Raw genomic sequence first — 17,979 nt, forward strand, 5'->3', positions numbered from 1 at the left:
AAAAAAAAAGAAAAAAGTCATCTGTAGATGGACAGGGATGGATACAGACTTATCTCCAAGTTAAATCCCAGGAGAAGTTAAGAGGTTGGGGTTTTTTTAATACTTAACAGGCCTGAAAATAAAAGTCTTCATTCCAGGAAGAGAATTGCTTCAGCAAATCTCTTCTTGAGCAGAATCAAGAGAAGAACTGAGTCTCACAATACAATACTTTGACACTGTGTGTCCCCCCATTGTAATTCTGTACTTACAAATAAGATTATAATTCTCTCTTCAGATATAAAGCTTTAAATGGTGTTTCTTCAAGAACAATCCTCAGTTAAGTTGCTAGTTAGTTATTACTGGGTTATTAAACTATTTTTTTCTTAAAGCATACTGAAGAAGGCTTTAAAAAGCTATCATCTCTCTACATCAGTGGAGCTTTGCAGGGCTTATAAAAGTGATAAACGATTGACAAAGTTCCCATAGGTGATAAAATCCTCCTTTTTCCATATGGTAGGAGAAAAATCTCTCGATGTTTTCTGCAATGTCAGGACATTCTAAATTAAAAAAAGATGTAAACTCAGTCCTATGCATGTCTACTAGGCATAAGCCCTATTATAGTCAATGGGGCTCACTCAGAGAAAAGCGTGGATAGAACTGTGCCCTGTGAGAAGTTTGATTTTTATAGTCTTCCAGATAACCCTATCCAAAAACAATATTAAAAATCTCAACACACAACATCTCTCAAACTATTCTATAAAACGATGAGCAATCAAAATGGAAAGAGGAAATTACAAAACTCTGATGGCCTGAGCCTATCCTGGGCCAATGCCAATCTCCCACATGCTCCCCAGGAGACAGCCAGTGCAAGCATGCTATAAGCATGTCAGTGTGACCAGAACAACAGAGGTATTAGAGGGGAGGCCAGCGCAGGTGGGCACTGGGCCTCCGTGCTGGTCAGAGGACTACCAGGAGCCATTGCAGTGAATTCCCTGCTGAATAGCACAGAGGTGTTACAGAGCAGGGGGAGGATGGAGGAAAAGAGGATGGGGGTGAAACCAGGCAGTAGGAGGGTGGGGGCAGTTCAGGCCCAGGAGGGGGTAGGGATGGTGAAGGAGCTACCACTGGATGCTATCCCTGCTCATGCACCTGAAAAGTCTACACAGGTCTACTTGAATTTGCAACAGCAATTGAGCTGGTCCAGATCCAAGTAAATCCACAGCAGCTGCTGGGGTTGACATAGCTTAAGGGCAAAAATGTCCCCTTATCTCTGAGGTATTCAATCTGTGCGTCCCGCCTCCCTAGGGCATCATGAGGCATCTGGAGAGGTAGCCACAGCTGCTCTGCTTTGCTCTGCTCAGCTCAGCTGCAGGTGCTGCTTCCTGATTTGCTGCTTTTCCGAGGCTGAGAAAGAGGTGGGTAGGGCAGCGTGGGGTGAGGTGGGTAGGGCAGCGTGAAACATGGTGGGGGGAGCTGGGAGAGAAGGCTGGCTGGGTAGCTGCGGAGGTGCTGCATCTCATCATGGAGCTCTCTCCATGTGCAACCTCATCCCAAGGACTACATTTCCCAGTGTGCCCCTCACCCTGGGATTGGTCAAGGCTGGAGGAGAGGAGAAGAGTGTGAAGGTGCTGCATCTCATCAGCACAGGGCACGTTCCTGGCAGGCTTCAAACTGGGAGGGTAGAGTAAGTTTTGCTCCCAGGGACGTCCTGAGGCATCTGGGGGAGAGAGGTGGGCACAGCTGCTCAGCTTTTCTGTGGCTGTGAACCAGGTGGGTGGGGCAGCATGGGTGGATGTGTGAAACATGGTGGGGGAAGGTGGGAGCGAAGGCTGGCTGGGCAGCAGCAGAGGTGCTGCATCTCATCAGCACAGGGCGCGCTACTGGCAGGCTTCAAACTGGGAGGGAAGAGCAGCTCAGCAAAGAAGGGAGCCAGCCTGCTCTTAGTGAGGGGGGTGTCCAAATGCCCCAGCCTGCATTCCTCCGTCTTGCCTGGGGGGAATGGGGTGGCATCTGCATCTGCTGGGGTGTATGTGTGTGAGCAGCCCCCATCTACTTTGGAGTGAGTTGTAATCTTGCTCTGTGCAGCTGCAATCCTTTCCACACTTTCCTAGGAGTAAGCCCCATTGACTCAAATGGAACTTACTTCTGAGCAGACTTCTGTGAGACCGCCAAGCAGCAGAGGACAAGTACCTGCCTGGCGCTAGCCCGGCACTAGCCCAGCGCCAGCCAGCACTGGGCTAGCACAGGCGCTGGCCCAGTGGTAAGCCTCGCAGACATGCCTTACGGCATGTTTGCAACAGTGTGCTCCGGCTGCTCCAGTGTGCTCCAGGCGCCAAGTTCAGGATTGGGCTCTAAATCCCCAAAAGATAATAAATCTGTAATTATTGTTATTATCATTTCTAATAATAAAAATAATAAAGGCTGGGGGTGCTAAGAGGAAGAGGACCATCTTCAGCCCCCTCCAGAAAGCTAACAGGAAATTTGCTGAACTTAAAGTGCAAGAGCTTTCACGATCTGCACATTTCCAAATATAAAATGAGAATATTTTTACACATCAAAGTGATCTCATCTTGCAACACTTTTCTCTAACCTACATACTGCACTTCTTTGTTCTATCTGGAGGATATCAGCATGAAGTGCCTGGAGGACAGCAGCTGTTGAACCCTTGTAAAAAAAAAAAAAAGCTAAGGGGGAAAAGCTAAATACCAACAACTAATCAGCATATGCTGATAATTGTTCAGTACATAGGAGACTTTTTTTAGCCTAGAAGATATGGACAAAAGTATTTATTGATGCCTTTTAATCATAATCTTTAGCCTTCTTCGAATGCAAGCACAAGATTTTTTGGTATTGCACTTAACTTTGTACTCCATGGCTCAGACAAATACTATTTTGCTCTAACTTGGACTGAAAACAACTCTGGCTCACTTTCTAAATAAGTCAGTACAGAAATATAGTTAGGAAAACCTTACTTTAACAACATCCTAAAAGCAGGGGAAATATTTAAACAAAAATCTCGCCAGGTTCTTAACCTGCAGTATAAGCCAAGTTCTCTCCTGGTTTTGAAATTTGCATCACAGATGTTCATTCTATAAAGTTGTCTTTCTTTCCATTCTACAGATTTCTAAAATGCCACATGTACATTTATCCTTCACCTTATTAAAAACCATGAATACTTCAACAATTGCAGAACTGTTGTGAAGATGGAGAGTGGTGTTTTAGTGGCAACTTTGGCTGCATGCTTGCAGAGCCATTTTGTTCAGAACTCAAACCTGACAAGGAAATGAAATACCAAATTCCAAGCCAACCTCATTATTCTACAAAAATAAGGTCTGCCTGCCATTTAGGACAGCTTCACAATTTATATCGCGCACACCACTGCTATGGATATATCCGTGTGGACAACAGTACTACTTCTTTAAAAATCCATGTAGACATGCTGCAGTCACCCACAACTCACTTCACGAGTTTTTTAAGATGTCTGTATATCATCTACAAGTGTCATGTTCCTAGAAAGAATCACCATGGTAACACTAGTGTCCACATCCACAGTGCGAAGCGCTGTCCCTATTATGGAAAGTAACTTCCTTCAAATAAGAATCTAGTACCCTTATAGCCTGAGGAAACATAGCCAAGGATGTTACATTTATTATTTGTCTCCTGTACCCACACTCAATCCAAAACTTCTTCTCAGTGTACCATACTAGCACACCACCTGGTGTTGGAGGAAATTAAAAACAGTTTCCTCTTTGGGGGGAAGCAGAGTAGCTTAAGCAGCGAACCCCCCCCCCTTTTGGGTATCACCCCAGGGAACCTCCCTCACCCAGCTGACTGCTATTCAATAAAAAAAAAGACAAAGAGGCAATGGCTTGTTAAAGTTGCAAAAAAAAGAAGTTATTTACTTCCATTGAGTGTATATTTACAGCATCTGATTAGAATCAGAGGTTCAGCTATTACTTAGAGAGAGCAAGGCCCTGGAGCTGCCTCACCCTGCATGACTTGTGCTCAAGATGGCTTGGGCATCAGAGCCCTGGTGTGCCTATCTTAACAGGTCAGAGGACAAGAAGAAGTGCTCAGAGGAGAAGGGAAGGATAAAGGGTTAGGGCCACACCCCACAAGGATCACAGAGAGAACAGGTAGAAAGGTCAGAGTCACTGGGTCACAGCTTGACCCCTTCTGGACAGCATCCTGTCCCCTCTGGACAGCAGACAAAGTTGCACCAACTCCTGGCACATCAAAGTCTTTCATTGTATATAGTTTTAATACAGCCTTGTAATAGTAATTCAGTATTAAACTCAGACCTGCACCTGCTAAATAGCCAGCACAAGTTCACATTGCCTCATGTTGGTGTACCTAGTCCAGGAAGGAGGACAGGATTTGGCGTGCACTGCTGCCACCAATTCCATCCCTTTCCTGGGGTGGATCCTCCCACCCCTGCCCCATAGCTGCCCTTCCCCTACCCTGTTACACACCCTCCCCACCCTCCCCCACCCCTATGCTGTTCAGAGCAGCCCTTACTTGCTCTGGTACACACCATCTTGATCAGGTGCTGGTGGAATGGTGCAGGTCCTCCAGCCACATCACTAACTTCTGCTCTGTCACAGAGTGTTTTATAGCATGTTTGCAACATCCTGCACTGGTGAAGCAGTCACTCTGCCAGCGCAGAAGTACAACAGGATTGTGCCATAAGGTTGTAATCTCATGGAAGTTGATAACAGAGTGTAGATCAAGCCTGGACAGGTTTGCAGAATTAAGACCAGTGGACAGCACCAGCCTCCAAGCAACAAACCAACAAAAAGATTTAGTGCCTAGTTCTATTGAGGATTGGGCTACCAGCCAGAGCATGATGCAACAGCAGAAGCACTCTGTTGGCAGCCCTTTTGCGTACAGCGATACAACAGGCAGCAGTGCTACAATGTTGCCACCACTTCCCACTGTGCCCATCCGAGCAGCTAGGGCAGTGGTAGGGACAGGGAGGGGGAAACTGGGCAGGGCGGAGGAGGAATGAGGAGAGGGAGGCTGCAGGAGGGGTGAATCCAGTGGCAATAGCGTGTGCTGGATCCTACCTCTTCTTTTACAAGCCTCCCATTCCAGTCTTCTGGGATTTGAGCCAGCTCTATAGCTGGCACAGGTCCAAGGAGGCCCACTGCAGAGTGGGAGGCTTTCAGAGTGGTAAAGAGAAATAATTCCCACCCACCCCCACCCCCCGGCTGAATTCAGCATGCATCATTTTGGTGCGGCTGCATCAGCGGTGAGGAGGATAAAATTGAGCTCTTATTATTAGCACAGGGAAGCTAGCAAAGAGTAACAACTGAGCAAGTGGAAGCAGTGAAAAGGAATCAACTACTCAACACTAAAAGATAAAGATATGCCTGCTGCTGCTATCTGTGCCATTCCAGGTTTTTCTGTGGCTCAGAAAAGTGCAAGAGGAAGCAGCTCAGCACTGCAACCTCAGGTGAAGGTCAAACAAGGCAAGTCTAAATAGCAACTAGAGTAGCTACTTATAAGATGCCATTTGAATCAGGATCACAAGCAGGAGTCAGGTGATTTGCAACCTTATGCATGTACAATAGTGTGAAACGATCACATTACTTACATTTGAAGACTGGATTCCAAGGTCTGTAAAAGTAAATGAACAGCCCAGATGCTGTGCATGACTTAACTCATGCCTTGTGTTGGTTAGCAAGAACTGTAGTTTTCCAGCGATATCATAAGGTATATAGCAATTGGTTGTGTCATTAAGAATTTCCCATCCTCTCCTTCCCACATCTGTTGGGTTGGAAAGACCCTATGCAGCAGGATGGATGCAGCATGGGAAGCTGCCAAGGAGAACTGGCAAAAATCAAAGATGCACTTTTATATAGGGATGTCTTCTGTTAACATAAATCCAGGTTAGAACAAAACCTTAGTGAGTATATAATGCTTGATCTACAGCGTAATTACGAGGCCAAAGTTAAAATCAAATCTGTACATATCCCCCACATATCTAACTTTAAGAATATATATTACTATAGAAATAATAATAGTAGCCTACCCTACAATCATCCTGTAGCTAGTATTATTACTCCCCTATTGCTGAGAGAGGTTATTGATTTTGGTCTATGGCTGAGCTATCTATCGGATAAGTCCCAGGTCATGTCTACATCACAGCAGCTCTGACAAAGCACTGTCTGGATTACAAGATGGGGTACATCTGTAGCCTAGTGCTGGAGCAAGCACAATGATTACAGACTGCCAAAATTCTGCTATTACATTAGAAACATTTGTGAGCACATTAAAAACATACTTGCTGGCTGGAATCAGCACTACTCATGTTGTGGGGTTTCTGCATGATCAGCATTTTGAAGAAGGCAATGGCATTCTAGCATTTGATTGTTCCTTTGTTTTTCTGTCAGGAAATATGCACCCACATAATGAAAAGAAGGAAATGCTGAAGAAACCATTTTATTGATACTATTTTCAATGGCATTCAAATGTATGTATTTTGGCTGTCACCAGGGACAGGTTCTGTTGAATACTAGAAATTGACCAGTATCCTTTTCAGCAATACAAGAAGCCAGATTTTGTTAATTTTATTGTATGTAGAAGTGGAGGCATTTTAAGCTTCAGCTGTGTTTATCTTCAGCAAAAGTAACGTGGGCATTTGAATTTCCTTCACATTCTTCGGATTGCTTTAGGATTAGTATCCTCAGATAAAAAAAGAGGAATGCCGAGTTCTGTAAACTAGTTATCCCCAAAAGATGTTGAAAGTCACCACTCCAGTCATGGGCAGACATGTTTATCAGTAATCTGAACTAATAAAAATATTATCATCTGCCCAAATCCTTACAAAAAATGTGGAAGTAGTTCCTTCTAGAAGCGAAGTGGAGCAAGCTCTTACAGACATGGAGGTTTTAATGTACATACCAAGTACTTTCTCTCTTCCCACATATAGTGCTTACCCATTAATTTAAATGCAGAGAGCTGTCCTGCACACACCACTTGCACATACAATTCTATACCTTACATTGAAAGGAATGACAAGAAGTCAAATGTACATGTCAGCACTTATATGTGACCCTGGATAGAGTTCTGTATGCACCTAAGAGGGCACAGAGATCATCCATGTTAACCTTGACCATCAAAATGTGTGCCTCTGCATCTGACTTCAACACCAATATAATGCCATCCAAAACACCAAGCTGAGGTTTAATGATACACTGGTTTAGCAATATGTCAGTCCCATCAGCACACGTATGCTAACATTTGTTTGCTGCTTGATCTTTAATCTGGATGTCATTGAACTATTAGAAACTTTCTGTGTTGATTTTTTATACCTTCTAAATACTCACTTCCCTTTTTTTCTTTGTTTGAAACCAGAAAAAAGCAAATATTGAATGGCTTCAGATGTTATATGATGCCAAAAAAAAGGCACAAATGACTAGCATTTGCTGTTCTTTGCACTCTTTGGAATGTCTGAATTGCAATTTGCACAATTTATGACTTTGAAGACAGGCTATAGCTCAATGGTAGATAAAGACCCTGGTAGGGAGATGATCCAGAAGTTCCAGGCAGTGATGACACCAAGTTCTGGGGTACAGCCCCTCACTTGGTCTCATGTTGATCCTACTGGTACTGAAGGTTCAGGGCCTGGCCAGATGGACCATCTGACATGTGATGGTGCATGTTGCATTGTGATGAATTACATTACATCCCATTGGGAGGACATTATAAGGCATCACAAGGAAACAAGGAGAATTACCAGAGTGGTACTTCCTATTAATCAAAACTTTAAAATTAACTAATGGATCTGCCCATTCATTAAGATCATGAAAATCCCTTGTCTCTGGACCACTGCTGACAGAGGCTCAACAGGTTGCAACAAGAGAGGGGGCTTTTTTGGTGGCAGCACCGCATCTATGGAATGCTTTCCCAAGGGATCTCAGACAGGTTCCCTCTGTGCCAGTTTCTAGATACCAGCTAAATATATTCCTGCTCCAGAAAATTTTTAACTCAGTCCTAATTTTACTTTTAAAAAATCATCTATCAGCAGCAGACCTCCCATTGGAAGAATGGGGCAAATGCCCGAGGCATGGAGCTTACGCATCTTCAGGACTGCATGGGAAGCCTTAATGAGACGCCCAACATGGTTGGAAACTGTGCTTCTGGATTTCCGGAAAGCCTCAGATGGCTTCTCCCATCAGTCCTGGAGTTGCGTAAGGCTCACATGGCGATCCAGGTGAGTGAGGAGGGCAACTTTGCCCCAGGGTGTACTGAGGGGAGGTTTGCCACTGCTACCTATCCATCTATTACAATCCATTTGCCATCACAATTATTTTACCATCAAAGACAGATCCTGCCCTGAGTAGTTCAAAGTTATGGTTTGTTGCCCTGTAGATTGTGTTTCAATGGTTTTTTTTTTTAAGGTTGTAATATTTTGTATGGGTTTTTTTTTCATTATCTTAAAATCTTGAAGCTGCTCCGACTGCCTTTCTGAAAAGCAGGATATAAATTCAGCAAATAAATAAATAAAAAGAAATGTTGGGAGCTAGTCAAAGAGACACTGACTTGCCAAGATCTCAGACTGTAAACATTTAGAATTCTTCTAGCTTGTTTAGACATTTGTTTGCTTGGTCAATAAGTAGTTTGTTCTTGTCTTGCTTCATTAAGAAGATAAGGGAATGAGAGCAATTTCCAGATGATACAAACAACACCCAGTAAGAAGGAGTAATTTATCAGGGGTTGTCTCATTTCCTGATTTCTCATTTCCTTTGGGCACCAAAGCAAAATATTGTCCTTATAACATCAACAAATAGAAGTTAAGCTAAGAGTTTAATATAAGATTGGTGGCAGAAATGACAGGTGTAATTAAGTTTAATTTCAATTTTTTATCTAGAAATTACTGTGTGTGAAACATCAGGGTTTGAAATTCACTTGCAGCCATGTCTCCAGACCAAGTTATGTGCTTAGATATGCAAGCACTATTCATCTGGGCAGTAGTACCTGAAAAGTTTCCAATATCATGCTTCAAAATATCCCAGAAAGCCTGCACAGTTGAATTATCTTGCATATACACTTTTTAAATCTATCCTTAATGCTGATTTTTTTTAAAAGGTTATGGATTTAAAAAAATAATATAAGATTTAAAAAAATCCATAACCTCCAAGCTCAGCATTCCTCTTTCAGCAACCCCAAGCTTAATACTATAATAAAATACGTATACAGTATGCTGCTTTTCAACAAAAGATTCACAAATGGCTTACACAGCAAAAGAAATTTTTTAATGGTTTCCTGTTTTAGAGGACTCAATTGAAAGAAGACGCAAAAGAGATCCCAGCCACCAGCCCCTGGAAAAGAGACTGTGCTGGGGCAAATAAGGACCAGTTGCTCTCACCTTGTTACACAGGAGAAACCCTACTTAAAGGTGTCTTATATAGCCCCATTAGCAGGGACATCATCTGGTCTGAAAGGCGGGTTACACACTTGCTTCAGTACCATTCATTCAGAAGCAGTTTGATGAAATGTGGCCTTCCCTTGGGACAGTTCATGTGCATCATTAGCCTGTGTGTGAGTGCCAGATCCTATCTAGTGAATCCATAATGTGGCTGTAGGGAAAACCGTAGAAACACAGTTGGGGGGTGGGGGGGCATCCCCCAGAGCTACAATGGCCCTAGAGATTCAAGCAGTCCTGAATGCCTGACTCAGTTCAACCAGAAAGTGGGGGGGGGGGGTGGCAGGGAGCCTGTCAGTCTGGCTGTTTGCCCTTCTTAAGGGACAATGGGGGAGACTCTGTGAAGAGCCCTTCCTTCCATTCATTCATTCCCAGAGCACGAATCACGTGTCATTCAATGGGAAAGGAGTGCAACAGCATCCAACCCAATCCAACAGCTATTATAGAGGAAGTTCTTTACAAGTTACCTTCTTGCACAAAGTACAAAGGGGAGAAGGAGTTACACACAGGCCTGCAGAGGAGCCTCCAACCGGTGGATTGCCCCCCACACCCACACTTCAAAAGCATTCCCCCCCCCCAAAAAAAGTTTCCGCTCCCACAAAAGCGGTGGGCGGCCCCTTCATGCTCAACTGCAGAGGCAAGCAGAGTCCCCTTTGCTGCCAACCAAGGAGATGAAAGAACAGGCAGGGGAGGCAAAAAGAAAGAGGGGAGGGGGTGCTGTAAATTACAAACAGAGAATCCGGGAATCAGAGGAGCAGAGCCTGCAAAAGCCATGTGGGTGGGTTGGGGAAGGAGGAGAGATGAGAGGGGGAGGCCAAGAGGAAGAAAGGCAGATCAAGGCGATAGTCTGAGCAAGGAGAGAAATTGGAGTGCATTAGATTGACTGGACCGTCTTCCCCCCCCCCCAATTAAGAAGCAAGACACAGTGGCGTAGCTAGAGGGGGTGCAAAGCACTCAGTTCTGCAGGGAGCCTCACCGCAGGGTGCAAGGGGCCCCTCCCCTTCGGAGCAAGCTCCACCCTCCTGGAATGGCTCCGAAAGGGAGGGGCTCCTTGCACCCTGCAGGACTTAGTGCTTTGCACCCCTCTAGCTACGCCACTGGCAAGACTGGGTCCTACACATTGGGAGTAGGTCTCTCTGAACGCAGCGGAGCTGACTTGGTCTGCGTGCTCTCCAGCCCAGCCTGCACCGACCGAAGAGGCTTCTGCTTTCTGCAGAGCGAGCAGGGGCTGCGCCTCCCACGTGCTACCCAGACAGACAATACCAGCCTGTGCCGACGTCCTGGGTTTGCTCTGCCCTCCCGGGTCTGAAGCGTCAGTGGCACCCAAGGCAGGTTGCTCCAGGGACCCAGACGCAAGCCACCCACCGAAAGGGCGCCCCGGGCTGGAGAGGGCTCCACCTTCCCAAGCCTTCCACTGCAAGCCCAGCCGGCACGCGCGCGCCAGAGGCAGGCACCCTCCTCCGCTCACGTGCGCAGCGGAGCTCAGCCCGGGCAGGGACTGAGCACAGGTCCAGCCCCGGCAGCCAGCCAGCCAGCCAGCCCTCGAGCTGCCCGAAGCAGCGCCGCGCGCTCACCTCGAAGCTGGCACTGCGCCCCAGCCAGGAGCAGCAGCAGAGCCGGCAGCGCCCTTTGCCAAGGCCAGCAGCAGCCCATCTCCCCGCAGCTCTGCCTGCAGTCCACAGGTGGGAAGCCTCCGTCCCCGGAGAAAGCCTCTCCCGAAGCCCTTGGGTTGCTTCCCACGCGCGCCAAGGAAGGAAGCCAACCTGTTGCGCCCCGCCCCAGCGTGCCACCCGCCCTTATCTCTGCAGCAGCAAGTGAGCCTCCCATCCCTGGGAAGCAGAGAGGGGCTGCTGGAGGGAACCATTCCCTCCAGGGCGGGGTCCTCCCACAGAGCAGAGAGACGGGGGGGCGCTCGCAGGCCACTTTGGGACCCCCCCTAGAGGGGGGATGGTCCTTTCTGGTGGGATTTACCCCCATCCGGGACAGCACGTCATCCATCCGAGACCACTCGCGGCCTCCCCGTGACTTCTCACCCTCTCCCCCCATTCCCGGTGGTTCGTTCCAGCAGTAGTTGTGGCAGCAGGAGACGCGGAAAGAGGGTTGGGGGGACAGTTGCAGGAGTGGGCGTTCTTGGGCTGTTCAGAGGCTTTCGGACACCCGTCCCCGCCCAAAAAACCAGGAACCATCTCTGGAGTTCATTTACTTTCAGTTGGAAGCTTTGCATTCAGCATCAGGAATCCATCGGGAGGCCAAAGTGTGCGATCAGATGAATGTGCAAGACGGTTTCCCATGGGAAAGGCCTGTCCTGGGATGGCCTGGGTGGAAGGGGGGTGTCGTTTCAGTGCCTTCCTTCTATCCCCTGCTGAGATCATATTGCCCATAATCTGAAGCAGAAACACACCACCTCATTGTACCATGATACTTAGATAGAGTTTATAAAAAGCTTTGCCTTTATATCAGGGGTTCCCAAACTTTTTAGCACCGGGACCCACTTTTTAGAACACGTTCCCAACCTGTGGTCCATGGACCACAGGCCGTGGACAAGGTCTCAGGGAAAACAATCACCATTGATCACTTCCAGTGTCTCACCAGCAGTCTCCCATAGACCACCAAAGAGGGCGGAGAATGGACTGCCCACAGCCACAAGCATTGAAGTGTCTGCTTCAGCTATGGGCAGGCCATTCTCTATCCTCCCTGACAATCCATGGGGAGCGCTTGGGAGAGGGACCACCAGAGAGGGCGTAGACCGGACTCTCCACAGCCACATGTGGTCCACATTGATTCCAATTTTTGCCTCAGTGATCTGCAGGCTCCTAAAGGTTGGGGACCACTGTTTTAGAAGGACAAATTGTCGGGACCTACCTGAAGTGATGTACTAAGTCTGGAAGTGAGGTCAGGGCCAGAAGTGACATAATCAATTTAGGCTTCAAACCCTAGCCACAATCAGCCAGAGGTCCCATTACACAGCAGGCTTGTGCTGTTATTTTGCTTAGCTCAGAATTCAAGCATTCCAGCTTGGAAGTCAAGGCAGAACGCAGACTTGGATTCTTCTCCAACCACACAGCCCGCCCCCCTTTCCATCATCCAATCTTCCTACCTATTCAGTCTCAGAATCTGTTTTCAGTGGCAGTCCTCGGTGTTCAAAAGATGGAAAGTAATAATAGATCCTCAGAGCATGCATAGAATGCATTTTCATCAGCACTAACCAACATTTGCAACTACATGCTTGAGGTTAAGGGGGGGCAGTCTTTTTAGATCAGGGGGAGACAGCTCTTCACATACATTGCTGAGTCCCAGGATGTTTCTTTTAAGACATTCTTCTGCACCACCACCTCCACTAACATCTAGAACCTGCAAATTGCCTCTTAGCCAAGCAACATGGCTGTGGTGTTGTATGTGTGTTTTGTTTTCACTAGTATTGCAATCATTGTGCACATGAAAACCCAGTCTTACCTACAGTGCAATCCTATGCATGTCTACTTAGAAATAAATTCCATTGTGTTCAATGGGGCTGATTCTCAGATATGTGTCTTTAGGATTGCAGCCTATCTTGCCACCATATGCAGGTTGAAAATTTGAATTGGCTGGACATGGATCCTATGGAATATGTGTTGTACAACTAAAACCAGGTCCCACTTGATCTTTCTCATGAGATGAACGAAAATGCAGGTATCTGAATTCCAACAGAAACACAGGTGTTGTGTCAATCCCTTCTAAGTTAATTCCTAAAACATTTGATAAACTATGGGACCTAAATGATTCATGCAGGCTTTTCCCTCCAATATCAGCTAACTTTGTGTACTCAACTTGTGGTGGAGATAGCTGCTGCAATTCTGAATGGTTCATAATATGAGTTACAAAGCTTGCTTAAAATATGCAAGTCTATACATCCAAACCTTATGATAAACAATTAATGGCATTCAAATCTTTGTAGCACAATTCCACTGTCAACCAAATGAATTCAATACTACATGCAATTATAAAAAATCTGTATGTCCACACAATTGAATATGTTTTAAGCATATTTAAGTGTATTGTTTGGTAGGTCAGAAGACTGGCCCTCTGCTTGCTCCAGAAGCTTCTTACACTTCAGTCCAGGCATGGAGGAGGAAAGCAAAACATCCGTAGTAGAAAAAGTCAACAGATTTTCAGAGACAACGTGTCAGTGGAAGACTAAGGAATCCTCTCTGGCAAAGACATGAAGCCCAGATTTTTGGGGGAGGGGGGGAGGGAAGGGGAAATGAGAAAAAAGGAGAAATGTTGAGAAAGAAAACATAAGAGCACATATGGCTGTGTTAAGCAGACATAGCCAAATCTCAAAAACTGCAGATTGTCTTGTTCTTTTTAACTGTGTTTCTATTTTAGCATTGTGCTTTGGAATTCTACATGGAAACAATATAATTTTTTTTAAAAAACCAAGCCTCAAGCGATGTTACCAATCCTACTTTACTCTTTAATTAATGTGTCTATATTTAATGTGTATAGTCTCTTTCTCTACCACATGGGTTCCTTAAAGCAGTTTATAATGACATTGCCCATAAAATATTATTAAAGCAATTTTTTTTAAAGAACTTAGCACTAAAGCATCAGCAATTTACTTCATTTGCAGGAAAAAAAAAAAAAGCAGCCCCAGCATTCAGAAGGTTGCATAGAACAAAAACATTTTTATCTCCCTAAGACTGAAGCTGACCTGGTGGATCTCCCTCAGGAAGGAATTCCACAGTACTACTTATATACACAGTAATGCTGCATTTCTATAGCACAGCACTTCATGCAACTTGGGAACTGAGACTGAGAGGCAGCAGGTTCTCGAGGGCCTCTAGGACTGGGAGTCCATGGCAGATGAACCTGATTGGCAGATCAGTCTTTCTTAGCCACGTGCAACTGCGGTGGTGCCAAAAATGGCTGCTGCTGCATCCTGCGTGCTTCAGGCAGCCGCCACCAGCTCCTCGGGAGAAGGGGACTTTTGTCCCCTTCCCCCAGGTAAAGAGAGTAGCCCCGCAATGCGGCTACTCGGTTCACTGCCAACGAAAAGGTCGGCAATGAATCAAGATCCTCCATGTAAGGCAGCAAGCCTCCACCATGGAGGCTCTGGGTCCAGTGGAACATCACTCCACCGCTCACACCTCTCTCTCTCATCCCACTCCCCCCTGGCATGCCTCCCCCGCCCTCTCCCCACCTCCGTGTATCGCCTCCTCCCTGCTCTCTCCTCACCCTCCGCCTGCCTTCCCCCTCTCTAGAATGCCGCCTCCCCCCATGCCCCCGCTTACCTCTCTGCTCTTCAGTGGTCCATGTGACCACCAAGCAGCAGAGGTCAGGTGCCCACCCGGCGGTAGCACTGGGCTACCACCGGCACTTGCCCAGCGGTAGGGCCTGCAAACATGCCTTATGGCACCTTCGCAAGAGTGTTCGCCGGCAGTGAGCTCCAGCGGTTACCCAGCTCTAGCCCAGCACCAGACAGCTGTGGGTTACCTGGTGGTAGGGCCCGCAAACATACCTTACGGCACATTTGCTACAGTGCATGCCGGCAGTAAACCAGCGCACACTGTTCAGGATTGGGCTGTAAATCCCATGCAAGCAGTAATGACCATCCAGCGGTTGCATTTTAAAGAGTTCATCTTGGAATGGCTGTGAGGATGGAATAATATATGCTAGATAGAACATCTTTGAAAAATGACACCTCTTTGTCATTTCTCCTGTCCCTCTAACATCTAGGCAGTTTTCACAGATTTCTGCTGTCACAGGATTAAGCAGGGGAGCTACAGGGAAGTTGGATTAATTACTACAGGGAAGGGAAAGGACGCATTTGGTAGCAGCCCAGTGCTCATCCTCATGAGTAGTTCTGTCCTAAGGGCATATTAAGGTGCAAAGCTGTAGGTGAACCAAGTCTAAAAAGCTTTGAAAAAGCTAATCTTAAAAAAGTCTGGCAACTGGGATTTGCTGTCTTCCAGTTTGATTAGCAAGACAACTTGCAGATGTTTTCAGCATAAACTGATGGCTGGATAAGGGAGAGTTACTAATTCATGAAGATTGCAGTTGCTATGTAAACAAGAACTGTTGATTAGAGACAAGTTACTGAGAGGAGGGGGTGAAGTCAACACCTAATTAGGGGTCTCACGAGATGAGCTCTCTATCTAGCTTTTATCATCATCAGCCTCTGTGTCTGCTGGACACAGTAAAAAAGTAAAAACTTTTCAGGTGTGTTTGAGTTGTCATCACTGACTCCACATTGAAGCAGCATTATTTTATCAAGAAGATAAAGTAGGGTGGCATGCAAGCATACTTACTCTGATTAAAGAATTCTTTGGCGGAAGAAGTAGAAAAGCCATAATCAAACTCACTGTCAAAATACCTTCTCAACATTTTGAGCACTTCTTTCTATAATTATTTAAGCCTTCAAACATGCAATCAACTAGATAGCCTCCTCTGCTCAGAGTATGCCATTCAATTCAGTGTCACATTTCATGCTTCATTTTCACTAAAAAGTTCCAACCTAAGAATTTAGGCAGAACTAAGATTACTGTAAACAGTGGAAGTTATACTCAGGAGTCAGGTACTCTACACATTGAATAGCTCAGCAGGATGTAAAATAAAGAAAGCCAGGTCAAAAGTAATACCAGAACACTGGCAAGCTGTTAATAGCCTATACCCTGAAAATTATTAACCAAGTATTATTTCCCTATGTAAACTCACCCAAGTTTTAAGATCAACTGACTCCAAATCCCATTCTCCCTGATGGAATTAAATCCCATGATGGCTTTTTCAATCAGGGCCCGTAAGCTTTCCAGACACTGCCAAAGGATAATCACCTTTACACTAGTCTATATACTTTCAGTATGCAACAGAAAACAATCCTGCCTTTTACAAGTTTAATTATCTTTATATTTCAAAGGTTTTTAGATTGTTTTAGATTATATCTTAGTTTATATGCCACGGTGCAGTTTATATGCCATAATGGGGTGGGGGGAGGGAAGGCGTAATGGAGCATAACGGGGAGGGCTGGGGCATGTAGGAGGCGGGAGGGAGTGGCACCCAGTGTGGGCAACTTGCACCAGATTCTAACCCCTCTGGAGCAAGCCACCACATTCCCTTTTGTCCTTGGACTTCTGCCCCCTAAAGAGCTGGTGACTGGGAGGCTTACAGGGTGATTGGGTGATTGAGCAGCTTATGGAGAGGTCAGGAAAAATATTTTGATCAGCTCCACCCCCCCATAGGATGCTGCACAGCTGCTTGCTATGGTGGGGAAAACCATAGGATTGGGCTGTAAGTAAGTGAAAAGAAAAGCACCCCATGCCTCAGTTTACTCAATACCATAAAGATGTTGTTGGCATCCTTCAGTCTCGGAAGACTATGGTGTCACGCTCTGAATGGTGGTTCTGGAACAGAGTGTCGTCTCCAGTGCGCGAAGCCTGGGTAAAGTAGGTATGGAGGATAGGCTGTTACCCATGCAGCAAATCCCCCCTCTCCACGTCACTGAAATGGTTCAATGGAAAGGCTGAAGCCAATACAGTTGGTTCCAGCGGCATCGCAGGAGTTGCCAGAACATGACTGTGTTCAGCCATGAACTGCCTCAGTGACTCCGGCTCCGGATTTGGCCTCGAGGTTGACTCCTGAAGCCTTTTCCATAACTGGATGTAGCCACAAGGCAGTGGAGGTTTGGGATCAGAGTTTTCCTTATCTCAGATCAGCTGCCTTCCCAGGCTGATGAGTCCCATCTACCCAGTGGCTGGTCGCCTCTTAAGATAAGTACAGCCAAACTGAGGGCCTATTCTTATTCCCAGCCCCCAGGGGATACCATAAAGATACAGTTGTAGATTATATGAAGAGTGTAAAAATAACATTTGTTCTCCATTTCCTACATTTGATCCTCATTCAAACTTATAAGAATCTTCCTCATATAAAGCTGCGATCTTATACACACTTACTTGGGAGCAAGTCCCACTGAACTCTGTATAGATTTGCTTCTGAGAAGATGTGCATTTACTTGTGCTGTAAATAGTTTGACTTTTTCCTCCTGAAATAATTGCACATGTCCACTAGATGGCACTAGATGCACTGTTAAAGCAATTCATCTTATGCATGTCTACTCAGAAACAAGTCCCATTGTGTCCAATGGAGCTTACTCCCTGGAATTCTCTCCCTGGTTAAAGAATCTTAGCCTTAAAGCCTGGTACTAAAGCGATTACACTTTATATCGCCAGGAAAAATCCATCATGGAATCAACATTAGAAAATGAGGAACAGGATAGCCATCTAAATTCTAGAATATATCAAGAAAACTTTGTCCATAAAATATGAAAATGTCTAGTTCATCATTAAATACACTAAATACTTTTCCCCTACAAAATATGTGCATGAAATACATAATTATCCACATCGTCTTTAGCTCAGACAACAATAATCAGTTAAATGTGAATGAATAAATAATACTTGGTGATATACGACATCAGTTAGCTTCCTTCTTAAGTATCTTGTGATCACGACCATGTCAACACACAAAAAGAAAGTTGTAAAACCAAAATGGAGCATGGAGCATGCTAGTTCAGTATTGACCAACACAGGAACAATGTC

General features: G+C 45.6%; 1 protein-coding gene across 1 annotated transcript in view; it reads right to left on the reverse strand.

Moving 5' to 3' along the window:
• LAMA1 (laminin subunit alpha 1) overlaps positions 1-11,100 on the reverse strand; it is a 118,721-nt gene extending 107,621 nt beyond the window's left edge. The window contains exon 1 of the mRNA XM_066625109.1: positions 10,984-11,100. Within this exon, the coding sequence (XP_066481206.1) occupies positions 10,984-11,062 (79 nt within the window). The 5' untranslated portion in view covers positions 11,063-11,100. The remainder of the gene's footprint in view (positions 1-10,983) is intronic.
• Positions 11,101-17,979: the final 6,879 nt, after the last annotated feature.

The sequence above is a fragment of the Tiliqua scincoides genome, chromosome 4 (assembly GCF_035046505.1).
Source record: "Tiliqua scincoides isolate rTilSci1 chromosome 4, rTilSci1.hap2, whole genome shotgun sequence".
NCBI classification, from domain to species: Eukaryota; Metazoa; Chordata; class Lepidosauria; order Squamata; family Scincidae; genus Tiliqua; species Tiliqua scincoides.